Here is a 25,284-nt window from a genome sequence, read left to right on the forward strand (position 1 = left end):
ACTTAGTGTTACAGTCATGCACACTGAGTGTGATCTGTTGTACTGGAAGTTCGTCTCTTGGAGTGCAGCATGTTGGGCCATAATTTTGTAACTTGAATGCAGATGACATTAAACTGTTGTGTTAACAGTTAGATTGGTACATTAGTGTAAGTTTAGAATGGCACAGGACAACCAGGACACAAGACCACACTGTCATTATTCTCAAGTCCCCATTTGCCCTGTCCAGAGGGAGTTGGTTGTGAGTTCTCCATGGGGTTGGAGGCTGGGCCATTTCCTTTCTCCATGACTCCTCTCTTTGACAAAGGCTAAATTGATGTATCCTGAATAAAAAGAAGTGGCACCAGGCACCCATTAGCAAATCCACAATAATATCAGTCTTTTATTTTTTTTGTAGCTATTTTAAAGCCTCTGTTATATTTATTTTTCTTATTTATCATGCATAAACTTTTAAAAAATGTATATAACTTATTAGGGTGACATTGGTTAATAAAATTATATAGATTTCAGGTGTATAATTCTATAATACATCATCTGTATATTGTATTGTATGTTCACTGCCCAAAGTCAAGTCTCCTTCCCTCACTATTTATCCCCCCCTTTACCCTCTTCTACTTGCCCCCAAGCCTCTTTCCTCTGATAATTACCATACTATTGTCTGTGTCTACCTTTATTTGAATCTCTGCCAAGACAACATGAGACAGCTAATATAACCTTCTGGAAACACTTTTCAAAGGACCTCGCCCATCCTCCCCACAGCTCTGGAGCCTTCCATATACCCAACTCTGTGGCTCTTCCTGCCTTGTCCTCCATCAGCTCCCCTGTCTTTGTTATGTTTATTAGCCTAGGTTTTTCCTCTGACTCTGCCTTCCCTCATTTCCTTCTGCCTTTGCAGGGCTGATTTTCTGTTCACCTAGCCTCCCCAGTTCTGCATCACAGGAAACATACATGCCACGTGGCAAAGTTCCTGCATTAGTGGGCAGGGGTGTTAGCAGGAGGGCGCTGTGTTAACGTCTCAGTCACACTGTGTTTCAGTGAAAAGGGGGGCATGTCACACTGTAGGCTTCCCATAGGTGGAATAGATAAGATATGTGCCCTGTACATATTTCTTTTACCCTAAAGTTCATCATAATAGGACAAGAAAATGTTAGAGACAGCAGCACCTGAGTCCGGGACTTAGCAGTGGTAATTCTCAAGGTGACAAGTGACAATATATCAGGACAATTAAAAACACCGACTTTGGTATAAAAAAGTGACCTAAATATAAGGTCTGCCATTTATTAATTGAGTAAAATTGGGAAAATTATTTAAACTCTGAAACTCAGTTTCCTTATCTGTTAAAAAGGCATAAAATGCATGAATTAATGCCTAACACACAGATACCGCACTAATGGGAGGGGTTTTTATTGTTGATAATGATGATAATAAATAAGTATTTTGGGCCAATGAGAAATAGAAACCCTTCCTTCCTTGCTTCCTTTCTGTTCATCCTTTGTTTTCCTTTTAATGGATATTTTCAATGAGTGAGACAGATAAAAATGGTGTGTGTGTATGTGTGTGTGTGTGTGTGTAGGGGGGGTATGTAAAGACATGAGGCCGCATCTTGAGTATCTAGTGAATGTATACTTGAAAATGGCACATGGAAAATCTGGAAGAGGAAATGTGTAACCAAGGATGAATCAAAAGCTATGTTCCGAGCAAGTAGCCAACCCAGAAATAGTTAGATCTCATTATTTATGGAAGAAATCTTACCTATTCTGCTACAATAAGAATAGTCTTCCAACTGGACATGAGAGAACATTATGGGGAGAAAGTTGCTGTCCAGGATTGGTGGAAAACATTTAACTGTCTCTGAGCCAAAGAGTATTATATCTCAGGGGATTAAAGGGACTGGTGGATCGGACCTCTGGCTGGTGTTCTGTTGAGGACTGGGGAAATGAGGACAGCCTGGAGACCAGTAAATATTGACCAAGTTGTTAAAGGCATACTAAAAGCTAGACTCAGGAAACTATGGGCTCATAGCTTGAAATAGACCTTGCCAAAATTCTAGAACAATTATAACACAAACCATTCGTGAGCAAGAGTCAGTGTTGTTTCATTAAAAATAAATCATGCCAACTAATTTCATTATCTATTAGGACAGGTTTACTTACTGCTTGGCATTAGAGATGTTTCAGTGAGGTATTGGACAAAGCCTTGCATGAGCGGGCCCAGTCTCAGCCTGTCATAGTGTACCATGACTCTCTGGGTTCGCCCTGTCCTGATCAATAGTTGTTTTATCTTGACCTAAAAGGCAGATGACACTAAACTGAAAGATCTAGGCAGCAATAAATTATCTGACCTCCCTATGTGCTTGTTAAATCCTCAAAGTCTAGTTTGAGTTGGTGCTAAATAATCACATCTTGAATGTTGAAATTGTTATGATTTAGAATGATCTCAATCAGCTAAAATGATACCAGATCGATAAAATGACATTTAACGGAGACACATGTCATGTCCTATATTGTGGATCAAACAAACAACATAAACTACATCAACATGTAATAAAGAACCACAGGAATGGACAACTTTTGTATCAAAAACATGCATGTTGGCAGCGAAGACAATATAAGCCAAGAGCATGTTGCCAAAGTCAGAAATGAACTCAATGCCGGCCACATGCACGGAAGTTCACTAAACCGATGACAGGAAGAGCATTGTGTGTCCGGCTCACTGTGTTATCTGTGCTCTTTCCTGGCACCTTGTTTCAAGAGAGAGAATCATAAAATACGGGTTGTGTTCAGAGGACAGTGTTCATTCTCGGGATTATTCTGGAAGCCAAAATATACTAGGAAACATCAGAGGAATTGTAGCCTGGAGAGAGAGAACTTGGAGGATATAATTAGTAGAGGGGAGAATTTTAAGTGGGCCTGGAGGGCACAGTAGTTCCACTAGGAAGACAGATTTGGGCTAATAACACCAACAGGCTCTTTCACTAAAGTTGCTCAAAAATAATGTGTCCTGGCTAGTCACTGGGGATTTCTCCTTAGGGGCCGACCACCCACACGTCTGCATGGCTCGGGGGCTTTCCTGCACTGGGGGGGGGGGGGGCTCCTTCCAGAGGTCCTCTGTGACGTCCATTCCAACTCCGAGGTTCTGTGGTCTTCTCCCCTCTCCAGGGATGCGGTGGAATGTGGTGTCCAATGGGAGAGTCAGTGCCACCCCCCAGCAACTTCTCCTTTGATGGCTGCTCAGCCCAGTGACACTTAGTCTCTGGGGCAGTGACTCAGAAGACAGCCATCCCTCCGAGCGAGGGCCAGGTCCTAAGCTGCTGCTTGTGCGTGACTGCGCCTGGTATTCTCATCCGAGTGTTCCATCCGTCCATCGGGGCAGGCACCCATGCCCACCGGGCTTTTCCTCCAGGATTCCAGCAGGCAGCGTTTGAGGGGGTCAGAGGAGAGGATGGCCCCCCTGTTCACTGGGGGTCCTCTTCCAGAGATGCCCCTATGAAGGGATTTTTCATTTCCCAGCACGCCTTCCTGGCATCTTGCCCTTGCTGCACAGTATCTGTTGTCACCAGTCTGTCCCTTTACTGTGCCTGGTCGGTCCCACTCATGTTCCAAACACAATCGCTCACTGTGTCCTAGCTCAGCCATAGGGTCGCTAAATATGCCTTCTTGGCTCTGCCTGCTCACAGACCAATGTTGTCACTACCCCCGCCCCGTGCCTGTCGGTCAGAGTCGTTCGTGTTCAAAAGCACACAATGCTCGCTTGTTCAAACTATTCACTGTCTCATCTCGTCCTGTTCTGTGCCAGACACTACTACACTTTCCTCCCGGGCTCCGGGTCCGAATGTGTGTCCTCACGGCCAGTCCCCGTGTCAGTCGCAGACTTCATCTGCTCTTCCCTATGTCTAGTGTCAGTCCTTCTCTCCAGGACATGCTCCATTTATTTCCTGTGGAAGAAACTGGGGCAAAGATCGACCCGAGGAAAACAATCTCCGCAGCAACCTTGGAGGGAAGCCGAAGACAGACAGCTTGCCCCAGAGCCTTGGCCTCAGCTCCTTCTGCTTCAAGATGCCCGCCTTGCTCTACAACTAGAGCAGCATCTTGTCCTAAGGGGCCTTGGGCAGGGCCCACGGCATCGTATTGTTTATTAAGACTTTGGAATCTTTCCTGTGAGCTTGTGGTGAGGCCCAGGGCACCAATTTGTAACCCTGGATTCTGGCCGTGTTGCTTTCAAAAGAGAGACTGTTGGGAGCTCATACTGCTGAGACCTGTCACAATCTGCAGTCCCCTGCGGAGGAGGCAGGACCAAGCAGTGCCAGGGGTGCAAAAACAGTGCTTGACTTGAAGTCTGAGGAACCAGATTCTAGCCAAGGCTCTGCTCCTAATAGGCTGTGAGATCTTGATCCAACCCTTCCATCACTTTCTACGTCTGTCATTTGAAGCTTGGACTAGGGGATCTCTAAGATTCCTCTCCGTTTCTAGGACAACAGGATGCAGCTATAGTCATCTGCTACCTCGAAAAGCCATGGCTGGCCTGCCTTTTGTCTGTTTCAAAGGAACTAGCTTTGGGTCTTCTAGCCCCTTGACCTTGCAGCTTCGCCCTTCAGATTCGCCTGAATGTCTTTCATTCCAAGCCGTCCATGGGACGAACTGCCCCGGAGTGAATGTCACAAAGAAGTAAACACCATCCTGCCCCAGAGCCATGGGGGCTTTAACATTCATCTTGGCTGTGATTTGATAGCATCTCAGGACTTTGTCACACTCACTTTGTTCCCGCTGCTTAAGCAGAGTCAGTTACCATTCCTGTTGATTTTTTACTTTAATCCTGCAATTGAACCGGACAGGAAAGACTTTGGAATGAGGAAAAGGAAATTGCTACCAAACCATCCAAATGCAAAAAAAAAGAAAAAAAAAAAAGAAAGAAAAGAAATCTGTCCTGTGAAGACTTCATTTTCCTGGGGGAAAGTCATGCCTTAGGGAAGGGAAAAACCTCTCAAGAGAGGTGTCCTTTGGAACTCCCGAGTGTTGCTGAGAAATACTGCAACATGCTGAGATGCTCCGTGGGAGGCTGGGCCTCTCGCTGGTCCATGGAGCAGATTCAGTTGGGAATCTAGTCTCATCACATGTGAAGAAAGTTTATTAAGTCCTACCTTGCACCTTGACTGGCTAGACCAACCTCCTTTGCTTTTTCAAGTCACTGTCATCTGCCTTTACTAGATTGGGACTCGGGACCGTCTCGAGGATGGTCCTTTTCTAACACAAAGGAAGGAACAGTAAGGTTCTGGGTCCCAGGGCTGAGAACCTGGCCATCAGACCCCAGCTGTCTTCTCTGACACCGCCACGCTGCCCACCGCCTCCTGGAGCACACGCACATGAGTCAGTGGCTGACTTCCTGTGTGACCCTGAACTAAGAGCCGGACCTCTCTGGACTCGGAGAGACTCTCTCCTGCCTACATCACAAAGTTGTTGTGGTGATAAACGATGTTTGTGAAAACATTCTGCGAATCATAAAATGCCAGTCTGTATGTTGATTATTACTTTGGATATCCTTGAGCTCCCGAAGACTCAGAAATTTTTCACCAAGAGGTGAACTGGTTTAGAGAATGAGCCCTCTGTATTGAAAAACAATGCTAAGGGAGCACCTTTTTGGGGTCCATTCTTCCAAATCCACCCTTCCTCATTTGGTTACTCCAGGTTTTGCAACCCATACAACATTGCAGGTTTATACATCACAAACCCTGTATTTATTGGGATTTTGTTGTTCTCGAAATAAGGGGATGGTTGGAGAGAGATGGGGGCTAATTTGGTAAGAATGAGCCTAACTTCAAAGTCACATGGAATAAATTCAAAGGCCTCTCTACCTTGAAAACATTTATTTGGAGGAAAAGGGTCATTAAAATTATATATATAAATTCTGTGAAAAAAACAAAACCCTCAAACATGGACCAGACTGTGAATGAGCAGCTGACAATTATCTATAATAATAAAAGGGTAATATGCTAATTAGACCAGACATCCTTCCAGGCATCATTTCAGATGTCCTTCCAGACGAAGCTGGGGCTGGAGCGAAGCCTGGGTCCCGGGTGCCTGCCGGCGGCCGGAGGGAAGCAGCCCGGTTCCCGGATGCCAGAAGGAAGCTGGTGCCAGCAGCTGGGGGAAGGAAGGCCTACTTTTGCATGAATTTTCATGCATCGGGCCTCTAGTCTATATATATAAAAGCCTAAGTGACCGAATGACCAGTCAACTGGTTGCTATGATGTGCACTGACCACCAAGGGGCAGATGCTCAATGCAGGAGCTGCCCCCTGTGGTTAGTGTGCTCCCACAGCCAATCTCCTGCGGTCCCTCCCCCCGGCCTGTCACCCCCCACCTTTATTGGCCCTGATCATTGGCCAGGCCAAAGGACCCCACCCATGCACAAATTCGTGCACCGGGCCTCTAGTGTTACATAAAGAATCTGCTAAGATACTAAACCAGATAACTTTTTTTTTATTGTTGACAGTATTACAAATACCCTCTATCCCCTCCCCCTTTAAGAACCAGATATCTTTTGAGATTCTTGCTATTGATAGCCTGTGAAAATGATTATTAATTATAGTTTAATGTTATTTTGCTAGCAACTTAACTTTGTTTACATTTTTAATAAAGTCGAATTACTAGTGAAGCCACATGTATGGGTCACAGTGCACTGAATCTCCTTGTAATCGGCATGTAAATTACATGAATGCCCCCTATGTTGAACATGGGACTTAATTATGTAATTACAAATGATCACACATTTTAATGATGGCTGTATCTTTGGTCTTATGAAATTGTAAGTTATACCTATGGTTTATTTCAAACTGAAACTTCGAAGGTACTGGGATCCTTGAGTTGGATTTGTTTCTATGGGAAGCACCTCTGGCTTGATGATGATAGACTTTTTTGATGCAGTTCCCAGGAACATGTTCTGGGAAAAACAGGAGCCCACAGACTTGTGTGTTTTTTTTATTGAGAAATTCTATTTATTGATAAACATTAATAAATTACATACATGTTTACATCTGTGCATTCTGTATGGTCATTATATACATTACATACTGCAGGAAATCTTTAAGTCTTAAAACGAATAAATGACTTTTGAATACACGATAAAATGCCAGCGTCCCCCTGTGCCTCAGTTCTCTGGAGCTTCACATGAAGTGCTGTAGCCCGACTCATCCTCGGAAGCTCTGGACGTTTGAAGTTGGGGAATATTCTGCCTCCAGTATCAGGTTCTCCTCAACATAAAGCTGGAAGCCCCGGATCGCTAGATAATGTGATTCTTCCTTTCTGTCTGCCTGCCATGTTCATCAGCACCTCCTGGGCGGCTACGACAGATCTCTGCCAACGTCATCCCAAGAGCAGAGGATGGGGAAGGAGCCAGCCTGGCCACTCCCAGGGCGACACCGTGCAGCCATTCCAGGCAGCGAGGCAGCTGCATATCCACAGGTTCAGGGTCGAGGTTAAGTATGTGCCTCCTCGTTGAAGCCTCTTTTGGTGTCATGAGCCACCAGGAGCCTGGAGTTTAGCTCCCTTTCCCTGGAGCCCCTGGGGTGTTAGGCTTAGAGTATATTACTTTTGAGTATGGGGCAGTAGAAAGACCGCCCATTGGCAGTCAGGGGCAGGATTCATGTCCCAGCTCTTCTGTTTAACCTGTGGGGCCTCCATCATCCACATAGAAATGCAGAGGGTGGACAAGAATTAGGGTTTCAAATCAGAATCCTTCATACACAAATTTGCCTGGAACCCCATTGCACATGGGCTGAAACAGGATGGGGCACAGGTGTCTCTGGATCCTCCATCTCCGCTCATTATAATTGATCCCTGGAAGAAGCCTTCTTTGCAGATGAAAATCCTAAACCTCTGGACCAAGCACTCTTCTCTAGAAGTGGTGATTGGTTTTCCCTCCTCCTTAGTTTTTCTAAAACGTTCACAAGGGCTCTGAGTTATTTATCCAGAGGCATGTCCTCAGAATCACAATTGTCCACTGATTTACAAAACCTCTTCCTCCTACAAAAAACTGCCTACTTTCCTGAAACTTCCATCGTAGAATGAGTCTGAGCCTTCACTCGCCCTCCCCCAAGTGCCCCCTTCTGCTGTTTCCAGGCAGAGAACTAGACCTCGGGCAGTCAACCACCCACCTAGGGCCACTGTCTCCGTTCTTGCTTTCTTTCCAAATTGTCTTCCTTCACTTTGGAGCAGCCATTCTCCCAACCCATCCCAGGGCAAGAACCTAGCGTTGATTTAGTACTGGCTGTGGGCTGAGTAGGTTTTATTTGTTACATAGTTTAATTTTACCAAGAGCACTCCAGAGTTCACAGGTTTTTGCGTTTTACACATCTGTGTGCCAGAGGTTAATTACTAAATAATACCGACAAGGTGTCTCTGCTCTCTCTCTCTCTCATACTCGTTGGGAACCAGGAAATAAACAAGGAGATGTACATATGTGAATGCTGTAAGTTTAGATGCTCACCAGGGCTGTACAGAACATGAGAAACAGGGAAGGGGCTGAGGTGCGTTTGTTATGTGGGGTAGTCAGGGAAAGCTACATGGAATGGGCTCGGCCCTGAGACCTGGGACAGGGATGCTGGCGAGTAGTCATCCATGCATTGATGGGAGGAACATAATGTTATTCAAAGGGACCAGAAAACACAAGACTCTTAGGGGGAAATGTGTAGCTGGTGCTCGGTGGATGCGGGAAAGTGGTGGGAGGTGGCATCAAAGGAGTAAATAAAGCTGATAATAATTCAGTAGCGTTGCATGCTATTGGTAGTTACTTCCCATGTGCCAGGTGTGGTGGGGAGCATTGTATGGGGAACTCCAGGGGTAAGTATTTTCCCATTGTATAGATGAAGCAACTGAGCTGCACAGCAGACAGTGACTTGGCATTTCCCCAAGGACACAGAGATTACCTGGAGCAGGAAATGGAACCCGGGCCCCACCAAGCCCAGCCTCTCTCCCCTACACATCATTTGCTGAGGGAACTCGATTCACCGGAGGCTCATTATCTTCAGCAGCAAGTACCCTCCTTGAAACAGATGGATTCTCTTGCAGATCTTTCCCCCTTTTCCTCCCTTCTTTCTTTGTGGAGTATTGGCTGTCTCTAAACAAAGATGCATTTCCACAGTGGTCCTTCGTTGGTTTTCAATAAGTAATTCCAAGTAGCATCTAATTAGAAGTAAACACGAATTAATTCTTGACCAGAAAGTGGTTTGCTATTAAAACTATTCATTTAATCAGGCATAAAAGGAAATGCAATCTGGCTATGTAATGCATTTCCTTATCTCCATCCTTCCTGACGTCATCCTTCTGCCATGGATGTTATCTTTCACCCGGACTGGCCTTTAGGCTGTGAAACCCACTATGAGCATGCCGTTTCTTGATGGAAATCCCTACCAGGTTATGCCTTGCCTATCAGCTTCTGGCCTTTCCATAGTTCTCAGTCTGCTGTTCACAGCTTTGCCTCCAGCTTTCCCCCTTGATCCCTGCAGAGCAAACGCTGTGCACTTCCTTTTTTGCATTTTCACCTTCTGTCTGTTGGCCCTGCTTTCTCTCCACTGGACACACATCTCTCCGAGTCTCTTACAAAGTCCATCTCAAACGCCACCTTCTTCTTGAAGTCTTTGCCAGCCTTCGGGACAGCCTGCGGTTTGGGACCTATTCCAGGCCCCGAAGCACTTCAGTTGTCCTTCTCTAATGGCGCTTTTCCAGGCTTTTCCAGGGGGTTCGTTAATCTTGCCCTTTCTGAGCTTCCCTACCAGATTTGGGGCTACTGGAGGACAGGAACCAATTCTATGGATAATTTTTTTCCTCATGGCTGCTCGGGGTTTTGTGTGCTGGAGCTGTCCAACAAATTCATTGAATTCCCGTCTTTGGAAGAATTTGAAGCTTTGAGTTTTTTATAGCATCCATACTACACCATCCCACTGAGCTCTTTCAGCCCCCAAACCTCACTGCTCTCATACCTCACCCACTGCTGTGACAGTGTTGAACAAAATCTAGATGTTTATCCTATTTCTTGCAAGGAGCAAAAGGGTTAATTTTAAAGTACCACTATTTCCCCGATTCATAGGAAGGTGGTTGTGTTTTTGTTTTTTTCTTTTTCTTTTTTGGTTCATGTCTATGTGTTAGAAAAAACTTAAGCTTAACGGGTTGTGTTTATAGACTGTGGTGGTGAATCACACTGTGGTTGTGGGAGTCCCTTCGCATTGTATAAACCTGGAGAACTTCGGCCACTATGACACCAGTAGTGGCATTTACCAAGACAGCACAAAGCAGAGCGGATGAAGGGTGGGATCGGGACTCAGTGAGAGTCGCTCAGGCTAGAGTGTGATAGAGGATGTTTAATAAGATGCCAGAAAGTGTGTCCTTTCCTCCAGAATCCCTTTTTTTTTTTTTTTAAATCCTCACCTGAGGATATTTTTTCCCATTGCTTTTTACAGAGAAGGGAGGGAGGGGGGGAATGAGAGAGAAACATCAATGTGAGAGAGACATATCAACTGATTTCCTCCCACACCCACCTCAACCAGGGCTGGGGATGGAACCTGCAATCCAGGTACGTGCCCTTGACTGGGAATCGAACCCGAGACCCTTCTGTGCATAGGTTGTTGCTCTAACCATTGAGTACACCGGTCTAGACAAATACCCTCCCCCCGCATCCTTAATAACTTGCTGTCTGACTCTGTACGTGTCCCTGCCCCTTCCTGGCTTGAGTTTTACCATCTATAAATTGAGGTGTTTTCTGTGGTTAAGAGCTTGGGCTTTGTCCACTAGGGGGTGCCATCATTGTATCCCAGCATGGGGGTGGGCAAACTTTTTGACTCAAGGGCCACAATGGGTTCTTAAACTGGACCGGAGGGCCGGAACAAAAGCATGGATGGAGTGTTTGTGTGAACTAATATAAATTCAAAGTAAAGGAGCGGAGGGGAGAGCAAGAGAACCCTCCGCTCTTTCGGCTCCGCGGGCCGGATAGAACAGCCGAACAGGCCAGATCCGGCCCGTGGGCCGTAGTTTGCCCACGGCTGGTTAGATCCAGACTCAATCAGTCACTGATTGTGTATGACTTTGGGCAGGTTCCAACGATCTGAGCCTCGGTTTCTTCTTAACACAGGATAACGGTGGCACATCTCCAGAATGTGGTTCTGAGGCTTTAGTGAGTTAAAGCTCAATGGCCCAGCACAGTCGCTGGCATACATAAGCGCGCACCAAAGTGTAGCCATTGCTGTCATCACTCTGGAGTCCATGGCCTGCGAAATTCCACAATGCATTGCGAGTCACGTGGAAAGGGTGCTGAGGACCCAGGGCTGGGAGGTGGGGAAGGTGGCAGGTGGGTATTGTTTCTGCGCCAGTTACCAACTCTTGACAGGGGCAGGCTATGAACACTATTCAGAAGACAGTGGCGATGAAAAGGGATTTGGTTACAGAGTCAGAGAACACAGACGTGATGAACATGGGCAGGAACTGGAGTTTCGTTGTCATCTGGCGTCTTGTTATGGAATGCCGAAAATGTCTCTTTATCTTCTCCAATTCATGAGTTTCCTAAACAGCCATTCGTCACTTTCTTAGAGGATAAAGGGACACACGCTTATTGAGCACCTACGATGTCAGCACTACCTTGACACTTTACATAATCTTTAAAAAAAGTATTGACTGGATTGAATTCCAGCTTCCTGACTTGCTAGCTGTGTTGCCTTGGGCAGGTTAGTTAACTTCTCTGAGCCTCTGTTTCTTCATGAGTAAAATAGAGATGTCAGCATTACCTAACTTATAAGGTTGTATAATTGAAATAAAATTGTGTATATGATAGCAGTTAGAACACAACAAGACAGATAATTGGGAGTTTTTATTATTTTCATTATTAATTTATATGCTAACCTTCATTTTGTAAATACGTAAAATGAGGCTTAAGGAGACCAAGCTTCTGAACGGAGGTCATATAGGTAATAATGAGCAGGGCCAGATACAAATTCAGACTTGCCTCTCTTAAGAAGCATACTCTATTTTTATGCCTGTGCAGAAGGTAAGAGACAGAAGCAATACCATCAAATTTTGAGGAGACACTCCCTCCAAAATGGGAAGATATTTCATAACATCTGTGAGTGTCCTGATGGCCTGAATGGATAGTCATTTAAACTGGTCTGGAGCCTTGGGGGAAAGGTCAGACATTATCTTTGTTTTAAAAATCTTGGTAGAGGTCAGATAATCTAATTTCAATCGTGCGTTTCTCTGTACTGGATGCCACTGACTAGGGGGTGCCGTCATTGTATCCCAGCCTTGGTCCCCTGAATTAGCATGGTAACCATTAATATATCGTCTTCTTGCCAACAGGGCCCAAATGGGGACCCATATGCCCCTGCTTAATGATGACATTCTTGGCCAGACACAGCCCACACCCCACCCTCCACCCCACATTCTTTCCCCAAAGCCTTATAGCAATCTCTCTTTATCCTCCTCAGAAACTGGCCATGGAGGGGACTGTGAGTCATCATTACTAAGGCTTTGTGAAAGGGAAGTCAAGCTAGGGTTTCATCATTTCAAGTGAAAATCCGCTGGCTGGTCCCAGGCATCATGCCTGGTGAGACCTCTTGTCCCAGCCAGAAAGAGAGAGTGGGCCGTTGGGCAAGGGGATCTGAGTCAAAGGAAGGAACCAGAAAAGAGTAGTCTTATCAGGGTCACCCTTATTACTGCCTCTCCTCTCAACACAGCCTTCCGGAAACACTGAGCTTATATTATAAAAGTAAAAGGCCAAGTCATTCCAGAATTCTCCCTCATCTAATAGTAGCCCTGGCAGAGAGAGCAGACTCATTTATTTTCTAATTTCCTGGCATTTGTTGCTATTCAGACCTCCCTCTTGCAGCTGATGGTTTCACTCATGGTGGCCTGCACGATGGAAATAAACAAAACATGCCACCAATTCTGATTCCACCTTGAATTCTGCCCTCACTGGCTGGGTGGCTTCCGGCAAGCCACTCTGGCTCTCAGATTTCTCATGAAGCAAATGCCCTACCCTGCCTCACTGATTCCAATTTTCATTTATTCACTTGGCAAACGTTTTTGTGTTGCTAGAGGAGAGAGAAATACATCAATCAATAAATGCTCATTGGCCTTTGATGGCTTCCATGTTAACAGGCAGGAAAAGATATGGTCACAAAAACTGAAAGTCAGGCAAAAAGCAACATAGTCAATGAGATTAATTAAGACATAGTATTCTAAAATGTATGGGGCTGGGTGACATATGCAAAGTATTATAATAATAATGACAACTATTATTATTATTATTATTATTATTATTATTATTATTAGCCCAATACTCCTGGTGGGAAGTCATCTCTGATTTTTTTACCTTCTATGCCTCTTACATTTCGTCTCCAAAATCTCTCCCTTTGAAAAGACCTATATCTAGTCTTTCCTCCCCAGTTTCACACTTCTCAGAGCTCAATCCCAATCACCTCCTACCTCACACTCCACAACTACCACTGTCTTCTAACTCCTTTTTCTATACATCTGATCAGGTCAATCTGTGTCATACATGTGCACATGACAACTAACAAAAAGAAAACAGTAAGGTGCCACCCCCCTCCAAAATCTATGTGCTGAAAATTTTTCATACTCGGCAACCCAGAAACACACATTTCCCCCAGTTGCCCATCAGTATGTCACCCATACCCACAACACGGTGCCCAGCTCAGAGCGGAGGGAGTGCAAAGGGGCCAAACCCCACTTTGCTTCCCAGCTGTCCGGTTCCTATGTGCCTTCTCCCTGCTCTGCTGCAGCCCACTCTGCTTTTCTCCCACCACTTGTCAGTCAAAGCCAAGGCGCACCTTGGGCAACCTTGTCTGTAGCCTAATCCAGCCCACCCTGGTCTAGGTCCACAGGATCTAATTTCCTGGGGCCACAATTATAATCTCCAAGGAAGGGTGCTCTCAGGCCCACACACAACAGAGAACCATCCCAACTGGCTGCCTTGGCATAAAACCACCACCACCAATAAACAGTACAGAGTGAAAATGCCCTCTACTTGACAGAGACCTGTGAGCTCGTAAAGACAGAGTCTCTCAAGAGATAATAGAATGAAACAACCTTACTAACCACCCCAGGAATGTAAGGACTAAGTGTCCTCAATTTCATCATTATCCTCATCTTCATTCAGACACACATGCTATGTTATGCTATGTTATGTTATTTTAATTGCTAATCCTCACCCAAAGATGTTTTTCCCATTGATTTTTTTTTTTAAGGAGAGTGGAAGGGAGGGGAAGAGACAGAGAGAGTGAAACATTGATGTGAGAGAGGCACATCATTTGGTTGCCTCCCGCACATGTCCCCCTCCAGGGGCCGGGGATCTAGCCTGCAAATGAGGTATATGCCCTTGACCGGGAATCGAACCCGAGACCCTGCAGTCCGCACACTGACACTCTAACCCAGGGGTCCTCAAACTTTTTAAACAGGAGGCCAGTTCACTGTCCCTCAGACCGTTGGAGGGCCGGACTATAGTTTAAAAAAAAAACTATGAACAAATTCCTATGCGCACTGCGGGCCCGGGCAGAGTCGGCTGCTAAGCAGGACAGGCAGCGGCACCCGGCGGGCAGGATAAATGTCCTCGGCGGGCCATAGTTTGAGGACCCCTGCTCTAACCACTGAGCCAAAACAGCTAGGGCCAGACAGACTTTGATTAAACATTGGCTGTGTGCCAGGCATTGTGCTAGGGCTAATAATGTAAAAAAGGGGAAAAACGGCCTCTGGGTCTGGCCTTGGGCCTGGAGAGAAAATGAAAGAGACTCTGTAGCTTCATTCTAGGCTGCTTGTGTCCTGCTGGTTTCCCTGAGTGCTGGGCACTGCAGCCTGGACCGGTGATTAACCTGTGTGAATGTGCGGATCCTGACACCTGTGCCAATGGGACCCCAGTGGGTATCCTGAGGGTGTAACAAAGCATCATACAGATCAGGGCATCTAGAAAACATAATACTGCTCGCTGCACACCGGTGCGTTCATCCTTCCCTTTCCTCATCAGGAAACTATACTGCAACAATTTTATTATAGTTCTAACATTTAGGACCGTTAGTGCACAATAAAACCCTCTGAGAGCCTGATAAAATCTATGGCCTTTCCCCTGAAAACTGGACATATGCACAGAATTTTGAATACATTCCCAAGAAGTTCACTGATTCCCTGAAGGAGAATCCCAAGGTTAAAATTGAAATGTCTGCTTTAATGTGAGACTATCTGCTGATACGACAGATACTGACTTGAAGTCCCAGAGTCCTCCCTATGGTCCTGCATCAGGTTTGTGATGTATTTATTTCAGAGTCACAAACATAGTCTCCAAGTGCCATTTCTGTCATCATATTTCTTCACATAACATCTTTCTTGTCTCCAGATAGCTCTATGAAATTATCCCAGAAATGGTATAGATTTCCCATGAGCTCCACGAAGGAATGTGGAGCTCATGGGAAATCTTTCACTTATAGACTCCAGTGCCTGGCCATTGCTTTCACTTATAGACTCCAGTGCGAGGTCCAGACGAGTTTGAGCAAATAGCTGAGATTGTGGCGCATCGCTGAATTCCATCAGAAATCAGAATCACTTCACGCCGTAGAGATTTATGGCATGCCTACTATGTGCCAGGCACTGTGCACGACATTGAGTCTGCTCCATCTAGATGCTAGCTTGTCTCCAAGTCTGTTGCAAGAGGAAAAAGTCTGGCCAAAACCGGTTTGGCTCAGTGGATAGAGCGTCAGCCTGCGGACTGAAGGGTCCCAGGTTCGATTCCGGTCAAGGGCATGTGACTTGGTTGCGGGCACATCCCCAGTGGGAGGTGTGCAAGAGGCAGCTGATCGATGTTTCTCTCTCATCGATGTTTCTGACTCTCTATCACTCTTCCTTCCTCTCTGTAAAAAAATCAATAAAATATATTTAAAAAAAAAAAAAGAGGAAAAAGTCTGTTCTCTTTGGAAATTGGCTGGGATGAGGACAGCATCCCTAACTCAGGGATATTATCTTACATTTCCACAGCATAGAACAGTAGCATGTGGGTTGACACTGCTTCCGGAAGCAGACAAAACTGGATTAGAATCCTGATTTTAGTTACTTGAACCCTTGAGTTTCTATTTTCTTATGTGAAAAGTGGAAATTATTTCTAGAGCAAGGGTCCACAAACCTACAGTGGGCCAAATCCAGCCATCGCCCTATTTCTGTTTGACTCTTGAGCTAAGAATGTTTTTCACATTTGTAAAGGAGTGTAAAAAACAAACAGAAATAGTCAACAACAAAAAGCTAAACAGACAAGAAAAGGAGAAGGAGGAAGTGGAGGAGTAGGGGGAGGAGAAAAGAGAAGAGGACAGAGAAGAAGACGTGGCCCCCAAACCTAACCATCTAGCCCTTTATGGAAAACGTTTGCTGACTCCTGTTCTAGAATCAGACAGAATGCCTGTGTTTGAATCCTTGTGGCCTCTTACCAGCAGTATGACCTTGAGCAAATGACCCAACTTCTGTAATTTAGTTTTCCTCATGTTACATAGATGATCACAGTGCTTATTGTCCATGATGATGTAAGGCTTACATGTTAATACACATACAATGCTGTGGTCAGAGGCTGGTATACAATAAACACTTAAGAAATGTTAGCTATTGTTATTAACATCATTATTACCATCACCACCAATTCTTTAAAAGATGTTTGTGAATATTAAATGAGATATTGCCCATTAAACACACAGTATGTGGCCCTACCCATGGCAGGCACTCAGTACATGTCAGCTAACCTTGTTATGGTCACCACCATCACCAACATCAGGATAGTTTTCAAGCCTCTTTCACATACATCATCGCATTGGGAGCTCCCAACACCCCCGGTGGTTGGTGGTATTATCTCCCTCTAATCAAACTGAAGCTCAGAGAAGTGGAGGGGTAGCCACGGAGCCAGGAAGAGAAGGATTCCAGGCGAGGGCTGGATTCTGTGTTCTGCACCAGCGTGTCCTCTTTCCGCACCATGATGCCTCTCCATTCAAAACATCTGAGGATCTATTGGCTAGTGTTCTCCAAAGGATATACTTTGAGTCCCTGGAGCCTGACGAGGCGGGAAAACATGACTGTTCTTCGCTGGCAGAACTCTGCGGACAGGAAGCTGGGATAATTGGGTTTCAGCCATTGGATCTTAGGACTGCATCTGTAACCAGCCAACTGCTGATGACCGAGCCGAATGGAAAAAGCCCTGACAAACAAACACAAGCCTCCTGCAGCACCTCATTGTTTATGCAGCCGAGAGTGAAATTCATCAGCAGCAGCCAACACCCTCCTCGTGGTTCCTGTCCAGGACAGAGGTGGCTTCAGAACGTGCCAGACCGTGGGCCGCCCGGAGGGACACGCAGAGGTGCCTGGCATAGGGAGGGATGTGTGAGGTGAGGAGCCAGGGCACTTTGACAGCAGAGCTGGTATGCTCGGATCCGAGCTGTATTTTATTTGGTGTGGGCCAAAGGCTAAAACTCAGTTGAGCAAAGTCTGCGCTCAGAGTGATGTTTAAAGCAAGTTGCTAAGATCCTAGCAGTACAGCAGTAGCGTGAGTGGATGAGTATAAAAGTAGGTAATGTTAGCTCATGCAAGGAGTCCCTGTCATTTCCAACCAACCTTAGCTTAAACCAACTTTAGCTCAGATTATTTTTAAGGCAGCAGATTCAAACAGATTCTGTTGTTGGGATGTGAAGTCGCATTTCCCGATATTATTGCTGCAAAGTAATGGAAATTACCCTTCCCACACACCAGCATTTCCCCCCAGGTACAGAGGCAGAATCAGTGCGCGTGCCCTTTGCAGGTAGGGATCAGCCACGCTGGGGGAAGCTAGGGCCCTGCCTCTGACTATGGCAGTGAGCTTGGCTTAGCATCAGCTCTGCGACTTGTTCCCACATGTTGCCCAGGAGACAGCTCCCCTGGGGTCCCTGTGTTGGGCCAGATGTAGTCTTCTCTTCTGAGCCTCCGGCTAGTGATTTTAAGGTGTTAACTCAATATTTGTGGGTCAGATGCTTTTAAGTAGTGAAGAGTTCTTCCAAGAGTAACGAAGGTGGAGCTAATCAGAGAAGCCAGGGAGCTTTTATGCTAGGGTTCAAGCTCTCTGCCTGGCCTCCTCCCTCTTCTGCCCCCAAGCCCTGTCTTCTCAGCATTGTGTTTTCCTAGCACCTGCTGCCGGGCAGTTAGCTAACCACATCACCATCAAACAACAGCCAAGGCGGCCTCATTGTGCTGCTTCCTGGGTGTCTGACCTGCCCCAGCTCTGACCCAGCTGCCAGGCCACGGCCCTGCCTGCACTGAACATGAGGGAACTTAAAGGGAAGGCTGCCCAGTTAGCATGGTCTCGTGTGATGACATAAAGGCCTCTACATTGCCTGGGCAGGCTAAGGGGTGTGACTTCTTTCCCATTCAAACCTACACAATACCAACCTCAGGGGGTTGTGGTGAGTAAAAAGTACAATAATCAGTGCCAGTGGGCTTTGTAATCTTGGTCTGCAATACAATACAAATGTAAGGAACAGTGTCTGTGTGTAGCTCCCCCGGGTGTAGTTTTACATGCTCAGTTCGGTCAGTGAAAGCGCAAGCAGCCGGAGGTCACAGGAAAACCATACTGTCCATTCAGCGAGGTTGGCATGGTCAGGAGGGCGGTCGACAAAATCTTTACTATAAATTTAAAATTTTTCGAAAATCCACTTTTTATTTTACATTAGTATTTTAAATTTCATCTTACCATTACTTCAATGAGTACCATTAATCACATCCCCCATTTTTAAGTGTAGTGCAGTGCAAAAACATGTTTGTAAGAATTCTGTCTTCTGAAATTTTCATGAGGAAACATTTTGTTTGTTTGTTGCCAGAATTTGCTCACTACTTTGAGACAGGTTTGTAACTTGCCTACATGTTGCACTCTCAAACTAGACTCCTTAAGGGTAGGTCCAAGAAAAACAACATTGTTACTTGCATCTGAGAGGAAATATATAAATAAATATGCAAGAGTAGTTAATCTTGTCATTAAATAATTATTAAGGCCTAATAAGTAGCATTTGTGTGATTGTGTATGCATATATGTGTGTGTATCTGTATACACACACATATATATGTATACCAAGTATTCGTTATTATGTATGTAATATATTTAATAGTTTACAACTGTATTATCCCATTTGTAATCCCAGCCCCACATGAATACTCGAAACCACTGAATTGTGTGGAAGACCCAGAGGGAAGGCATGGTTCTGGCACCTCCTGCACAGCAGGGAAAGCCTGTCATGCAAACAGGCCCCCAGAGATTCAAATCTTTAACTCATTTATAACCCACTGGACATTTCTGAGGTTTTTTTTTTTCCTTAAATTTTCATGGCAGCATATGAATTGCTGAAATTGGAGATTTCCACTGAATATACAGAGTGTTCCGATGGTAGCCCTTAGCTTGGTTAGCGAAGTATAGATTCCAGGGCGTGTCATCGGATGAATGAAGGACTACAGAGGACCAGTTAAAGGAAGAAAAGGTTGGGGGTCCGAGTCACTTTAATTGCATAATGAACTTAAGAGTTGTACCAGCTAATATTTAATGAGCACATGCCAGGCGCGCTGAGCATGTGGTGGGGATGCCTTGCCTCACTCGCCACTCACCCTAACTCGCTCAGAGAGCCACTGTTGTTATTTTTATGTGCAAGATGAGGAAAGCCGGGCATCTGGAGGGACATGGGGAAGGGCATGGGGAGGGGCTACCAAGTAATGAAGCCATGGTTAGAATCTGGGCGTTTGACTCTCAACCACCATGATTGTCAGTAAAATACCTAACTGGGCTAGATGCGTAAGTCATGGTTTCTACCCCCAAGAGGCTTGTAATTTATCTGCGAACATGCTATTTATATGCACACACGGGTTGCCTTTAACAAGCTACATCAAGGGCTGTCATAGGCTGCTTATATTGACCAATAAATTATAGAAGCAGAAGGTGCTATGTTTGTGCAAAAGAGGGAAAGGGGGTGTCACACTGAGGGGGTCAGAGACGGCTGCATGGGGGAAGTGGCCACACACACCCGATTATACTTCCAAGGTTCTTCAACATGGGCCTTTTCCTAGGAGGTGAGCTGGAGAAGAGAGTGTGGTCAGTGCCTTTAACCTTATGGTGAATTGACTGGATCAAATTCCCCTTAAAAATCCTAATTCCAGGGCCCTGGCTTTGTGCCTGGCCTCTTGCCTCATCGGAAGTGGAACTGGATGTTTTGATGAGGGAAGAAGTTGGCAGAGCTAGGCAAGCGTTTTAGAACCTGGAGCCCTGGTGTGAAGGGGACATTTGGATGGGGTTTCCTAATACAAGGATCTGGGGAACCTCTGGGAAACTTGATGGGGGCATGGATGGTTCTTCTTTCTTGGAATGGGACCCAGAGTCCAAGAAGGAAAGAGCCTCGCTGCTTGCCTGGCCCAGAATCTGCCCAGGGGGTGGGGTCACGGGAAGCTCAGGCTTTGAGAAGGGAAGCTCTGCGAATCCTGATGCTCAGAGATTGAAGGTGTGTGCGCAGACTCTAGGGCCCTGGGGTCCGGAGATAGCTTTTCTTTTCCCCAAGATTTCCTCGGTCACATTGCATCTCAGCCTCAGGTTCCTCAGCAGAAAGTGGAGGTTCATCGTAGCTACCCAACAAGGTGGACATGAATATTCTGTGGGCATATACATTATAAATGGGAGTATCTATGGGATGATTTATGTAAGGAAGGTGGGATGGGGCCTGGCTAGCGAGGAGGAGGAGGAAGAGGGGCCGGAGGCGGCTTTCTGTATACATCTCGGCCACGACACCACGAAAGGTAACTGCTTGCCCACTGGCTGGTAACTTCCCTCTCTGTGCCGTTTCCTTTCTTGGTAAATGAAGGCAGCAACCTGCTCTGTGAGCTTCCCAGGTGGCTGTGAGATTCAAGTGACACGCTAGCGATAAAAGTACTGTTTAGGCGTGTGGTGTGACATAACCATGTTGTGCAATAATTAGGCGCCCCGCCTCCCCTTCCCGTAAAGGCACGTTGAGGCTGCTATTACGCTCACGCAGGCTCGGGTCACCTGTCCACTAACCTCTGTCCACTAACCTCTGTGTTTTCTATCTTTTCTCTTTCCCACTTCTCTCCGGCTCTCCCTCGCCTGTGGCTGTTTTCTGTTACAACTCAAAGTGGCTGCTCCCCTGTCTCCAGCTTCCTCCTGCTCTTCTGCAGTAGACCAGTTCCTGTCTAGCTCTGAGCGTGCTCTGTAAGTCTGTCACTGTGTTGTGAGTCTGTCTGTCTGACCACTCACTTCTTCCTACAAAATGTCCTTGGATACTGCATATCCCCCTGTCCTCACTGGACAACCTTGGTCCCATGGGCACATCGCATCACAGAAACATCCCCAGCCCACAGGTCCTTCCGCCCTGTGATTGCTATTGATCTGAAGGCTAAAATTTAGATGCTTGGGGGGCTTTATTTTATTGCGCATCCATCAGTCTTTCATTTTGCTTTGGGCTCCCTCCCTGCGCTGGGAGCACAGCGTTCCCAAGTCCTCCGACGGGGCTGAGGTCAGCGGTGTCATCCGGGGCCCACGGGTTCTCTCCCCTGGGTTATCCGGGCTCCCGTTCATTCCGCATCTCATTGGCTGTCAGTGGTGAATTCCTTTACCTTTTTCAAACAAATGACTGAGTTAAACCCTGGTGTGTGGTTTTGTGTTTTTTTTTTTTTTTTTTAAGTTTTAAACATTTTTTAAACCTTTTCTTTTGAAACAGGTTTATATCTGTAGGAGAATAGCACAGAGATAGTACAGGGAGCTCCTGGGTACTATTCACACAACTCCCTCCGACGCCAGCATTTACATAACCATGGAGGTTTGTCAAAGCTGGGAAATTAGCATTTATCTGAGACTGTTAACTGAACTACAGACCCGAGTCGGATTCCCCCAATGTCAAATCTGACTTTGAGTAACTTTGTTCAAAGTTGTTATTTTGAGTGTCTATCATTAGTTATCCTGCAGGACGGTAAGGTCGTTGCGTGTGTGAAATCTCCTTTGCACTGAATGGCCCCTGTTGGTTTGCTGTGCTGATGTCGGTTGCCTTTCTTCTGTTTCTCTTCCCCTTGCCCGTGTGGGCTGTCATCTGTTCCTGTAATCGCTCTGTTTATCACTTGCATCGTTATCTCCCAGTTTCCAGTCTCCGCCCTGCTGTGTGTGGAAGAAGCAAGCTCTCTACAGCTAGGTGCAAACTGAGTTTCAATCTTCTGAGTGAGACACTGAGGAAGGCAACAGGAAAAGTCCACACCATTGTGGCAACCACGCTGAGACTCAGAGACCTTCATGAAGAGCAAACAAACAAAACACGTCTCGGTGCAGGTCTCTGGATAAATGAAGGGTTGCTGGTGAATGATTCACAGAAACACATCCACACACATGGTTGGTTCGGTTTCTCTTGATGACTCAGATTTTCCTAAATTAATAGCTCAGGGCAGAAAGTCACATCTCCACAAGTTAAACTGTGTTTCTTGTCCCTTCGTACACATCCTTTCTTTGATTCCTTGAGACCTCCTATATCCGTCGGCGTGGGCTGCTATAATAAAACAGCATAGACTGGGGAGCTCACACAACAGATACTTCTCAGCTTCAGAGGCTGGGAAGTCCAAGACCGAGGTGCCAGTACATTCAGTTCCGGGTGAGAATGTTCTTCCGTTCTTGCAGACAGACACCCTCTCGTTGCATCCTCACATGAGGGTGGGGATGGGGGGTTGGGAGAGTGCAAACGCTCTGATTGCTCTTCCTCTTTTATAAGGGCACTCATCTCACCATGAGCGTCCCGCCATGTAGGGTACAGTCTCAGAACATTGCCCATGCCTCAAACAAAGCATGCCCCTCGGCGCTCGTTCCTGCCTCCACCTTTGTCAACCCATGCCATGCCTCCAGTGCCCTCATTGGCTCATGTCCAATGCATCAACGGTCCCATCAACTCTACCTTCCAGACATATCCTAAATCTGACTACTTCTCGACACCTCCACCACTACCATCTTACATCTCTGAGCCACCAACATCTCTGGACACCTTGAAAATCACCTGTGGCATGCAATAATTTGTTACAGCAGCAATAGGAAACTAATACACCTCTTGGGCTCCCACTCCAACCTCATTCCAGTCTATTCCACACACTGCAGCTAGAATGTTCTTTCCGAAATAAAGTCCTCATGAGCTCACTCTATGTACAACCTTGGCCTGCTTTCTGCTGCTCTTAGGATGAGCACAACAATCTTTAGCATGACTCAGTCTCCCGAGTCTTAATTCTCAGCTTGACCTGCACCACCTTGTTCTGCTCTCACTGTACCCTCTGCCCCCACAACAGGGGGCCTTGGCACATGTTGGCATCTTCCTCCCCTTTGCCTGCTTAACCTTTACCCATCCCTCGGTTTTCATCTCCATCACTTCCTTGGTCACAGAACCCTGACACATTCACCTTGGCCTCATCACCCCGTGAATTCTCTCATAGCATCACCGAATGCCACTCCTTCCTAACACTTCTCCTGGCTGTGCTTGGCATCTAACTGTGAGTCTCCCGCACTCCACTGTGAGGTCCCTGAGGACAGGGATGGGCGTAGATTTTTCTCGCTGCCCTGATAGCGCCAGGGCACGGCACATGCCTGGACTGTGGTAGGCACTCAAAACACAGTTTTAGATAAATAAGTGAGTGGCTGAATGCATACATGTCTAGGATTTGAAAGTCTCATTCCTCCCTGAACATCCAGAAAATAGTGTGAGATCCTCGTGTCCAGGTGATGGGGCTCCAGCTTCCATGAAACTCTTCCTTAGGGTTGAGTCTCTTTAAACCCCTGTGCCTTATATTTTAATAATTAAAAATCTCCTTGCAAGAGCCCCCGTGTGAGCACTGCTGTAAGGGTGTGATATGAAATAAAGCCTAACCATTTCCTTATAATGCCCGACGGGGCAGCAGAGGGGCGATTATTATGCCACTAATTACCGCATGCAGGCTGCTCGAAGTGTGATGCTGCTTGCTCAGTGAATGAATTGTAGACTCAGGTAATCACCAAACCTAACGTGGTTCCCGTCATGTTTGAGTAAATTAATGCAAAGAGGGAAGCTGCCTCCTGCCTTGGTGTTGCTTGGGAAACAGCAGAGAGTTTTCATCTGGACCTGACACTGTCCAGGTACACCCTCACCTCTAGGGTCTGCACCCACCAGTGCAGCTACAAGACTGCAAGTAAGATCAGACCCCAGACAGAGCCAGAAGACGTTTGCCACACTGAGTAGATGACAGCCTCCTGCGGAGGCTACGTCTTTATCTCTACAGCCGTCTTGAAGGTTTCTGTCAGCTTCATGATCAATTGCTAAGTGAACAAACATTGGATCAACTACGAAGGAGTGGAGTCCTGCACTGAATCATCAATGAAGTACTGGGTTTGAGTCTTACCTGGATCATTAAATAGCTGTAGTATTAGTTAACATTAATGGAGTATGTACTTGTTGGCAGGCACTATTCAAATAAGCATTTTATGGGCATAATCTCCTGTAATGCCCATGACATTGGAAATAATCACAGAGCTAGTCAATGCTAGAGTCAGGACGCTGACCCAGGCATTCTGCCTTCAGAGCCTTTGTACTTAACCATTCAACCCTGAGGAAGTCACGCGTCCTGAGCCTTGGCTTCCTCAACAGTAATGATTCCTGCTCTCACTACGTAGCCTCCCCTTTGCTAAGTCCCTTAAAGATGTTCATTTTATGATCACAACAAAGGTATGATGTCCCCTGGAACTAATCTACTTGACCAGGTCACACAACTAGTAAAAGGTAGGGTCAGGATTTGAATGCCATTCTGTTTGCCCGCTGCTCGTGTGTGCTTTCTTTGCCCCAATATCTCAAATCAGGGATGCGTAGATCCCCATGAATGTGCCCACAGACCATTTGGGATTCATCCACCCCAGTTAGAGAGATGCTGCATATAAAGCTAGCCACTGTCACTGCAACATCAGGGGGGCCCCGAATGCAAAGGCGACCTGAATTCACAAGGCAATATGACTGCGTAAGGTGGCCCATCCAGATGGTCCCAAATCCACTCAAATTATTGATTTACTGTCAAAGTGAAAATACCAAATTAAAAATATATCCATGTCATAAAGAATGGGGACTACCCCAGCCCAGGGAATGCCTCTGCAGGCCACACTCTGTTTGAGACACAAGGCCCTCTACCCGAGTCCTGCCAAGGAAATCTCAGACGAGTTCCTCCATTCTGTGTGTATCCCTTGGCATACCATGGTGACAGGACCCACC

At 46.2% G+C, this 25,284-nt stretch overlaps 1 protein-coding gene across 3 annotated transcripts in view; it reads left to right on the plus strand.

The window, feature by feature from the left end:
• Positions 1-25,284, plus strand: part of HTR4 (5-hydroxytryptamine receptor 4) — a 147,815-nt gene that overhangs the window by 119,493 nt on the left and 3,038 nt on the right. For 2 of the 3 annotated variants that reach the window (XM_080674016.1, XM_080674017.1), the window contains exon 7: positions 21,167-21,242. The exons of the other annotated variant lie outside the window; for it this stretch is intronic. In XM_080674016.1, coding sequence (XP_080530142.1) covers positions 21,167-21,227 — 61 coding nt within the window. In that variant the 3' untranslated portion in view covers positions 21,228-21,242. The remainder of the gene's footprint in view (positions 1-21,166; positions 21,243-25,284) is intronic. 3 annotated transcript variants of the gene reach the window in all.

The sequence above is a fragment of the Plecotus auritus genome (assembly GCF_963455305.1).
Source record: "Plecotus auritus genome assembly, chromosome: 6".
Lineage (NCBI taxonomy): Eukaryota > Metazoa > Chordata > Mammalia > Chiroptera > Vespertilionidae > Plecotus > Plecotus auritus.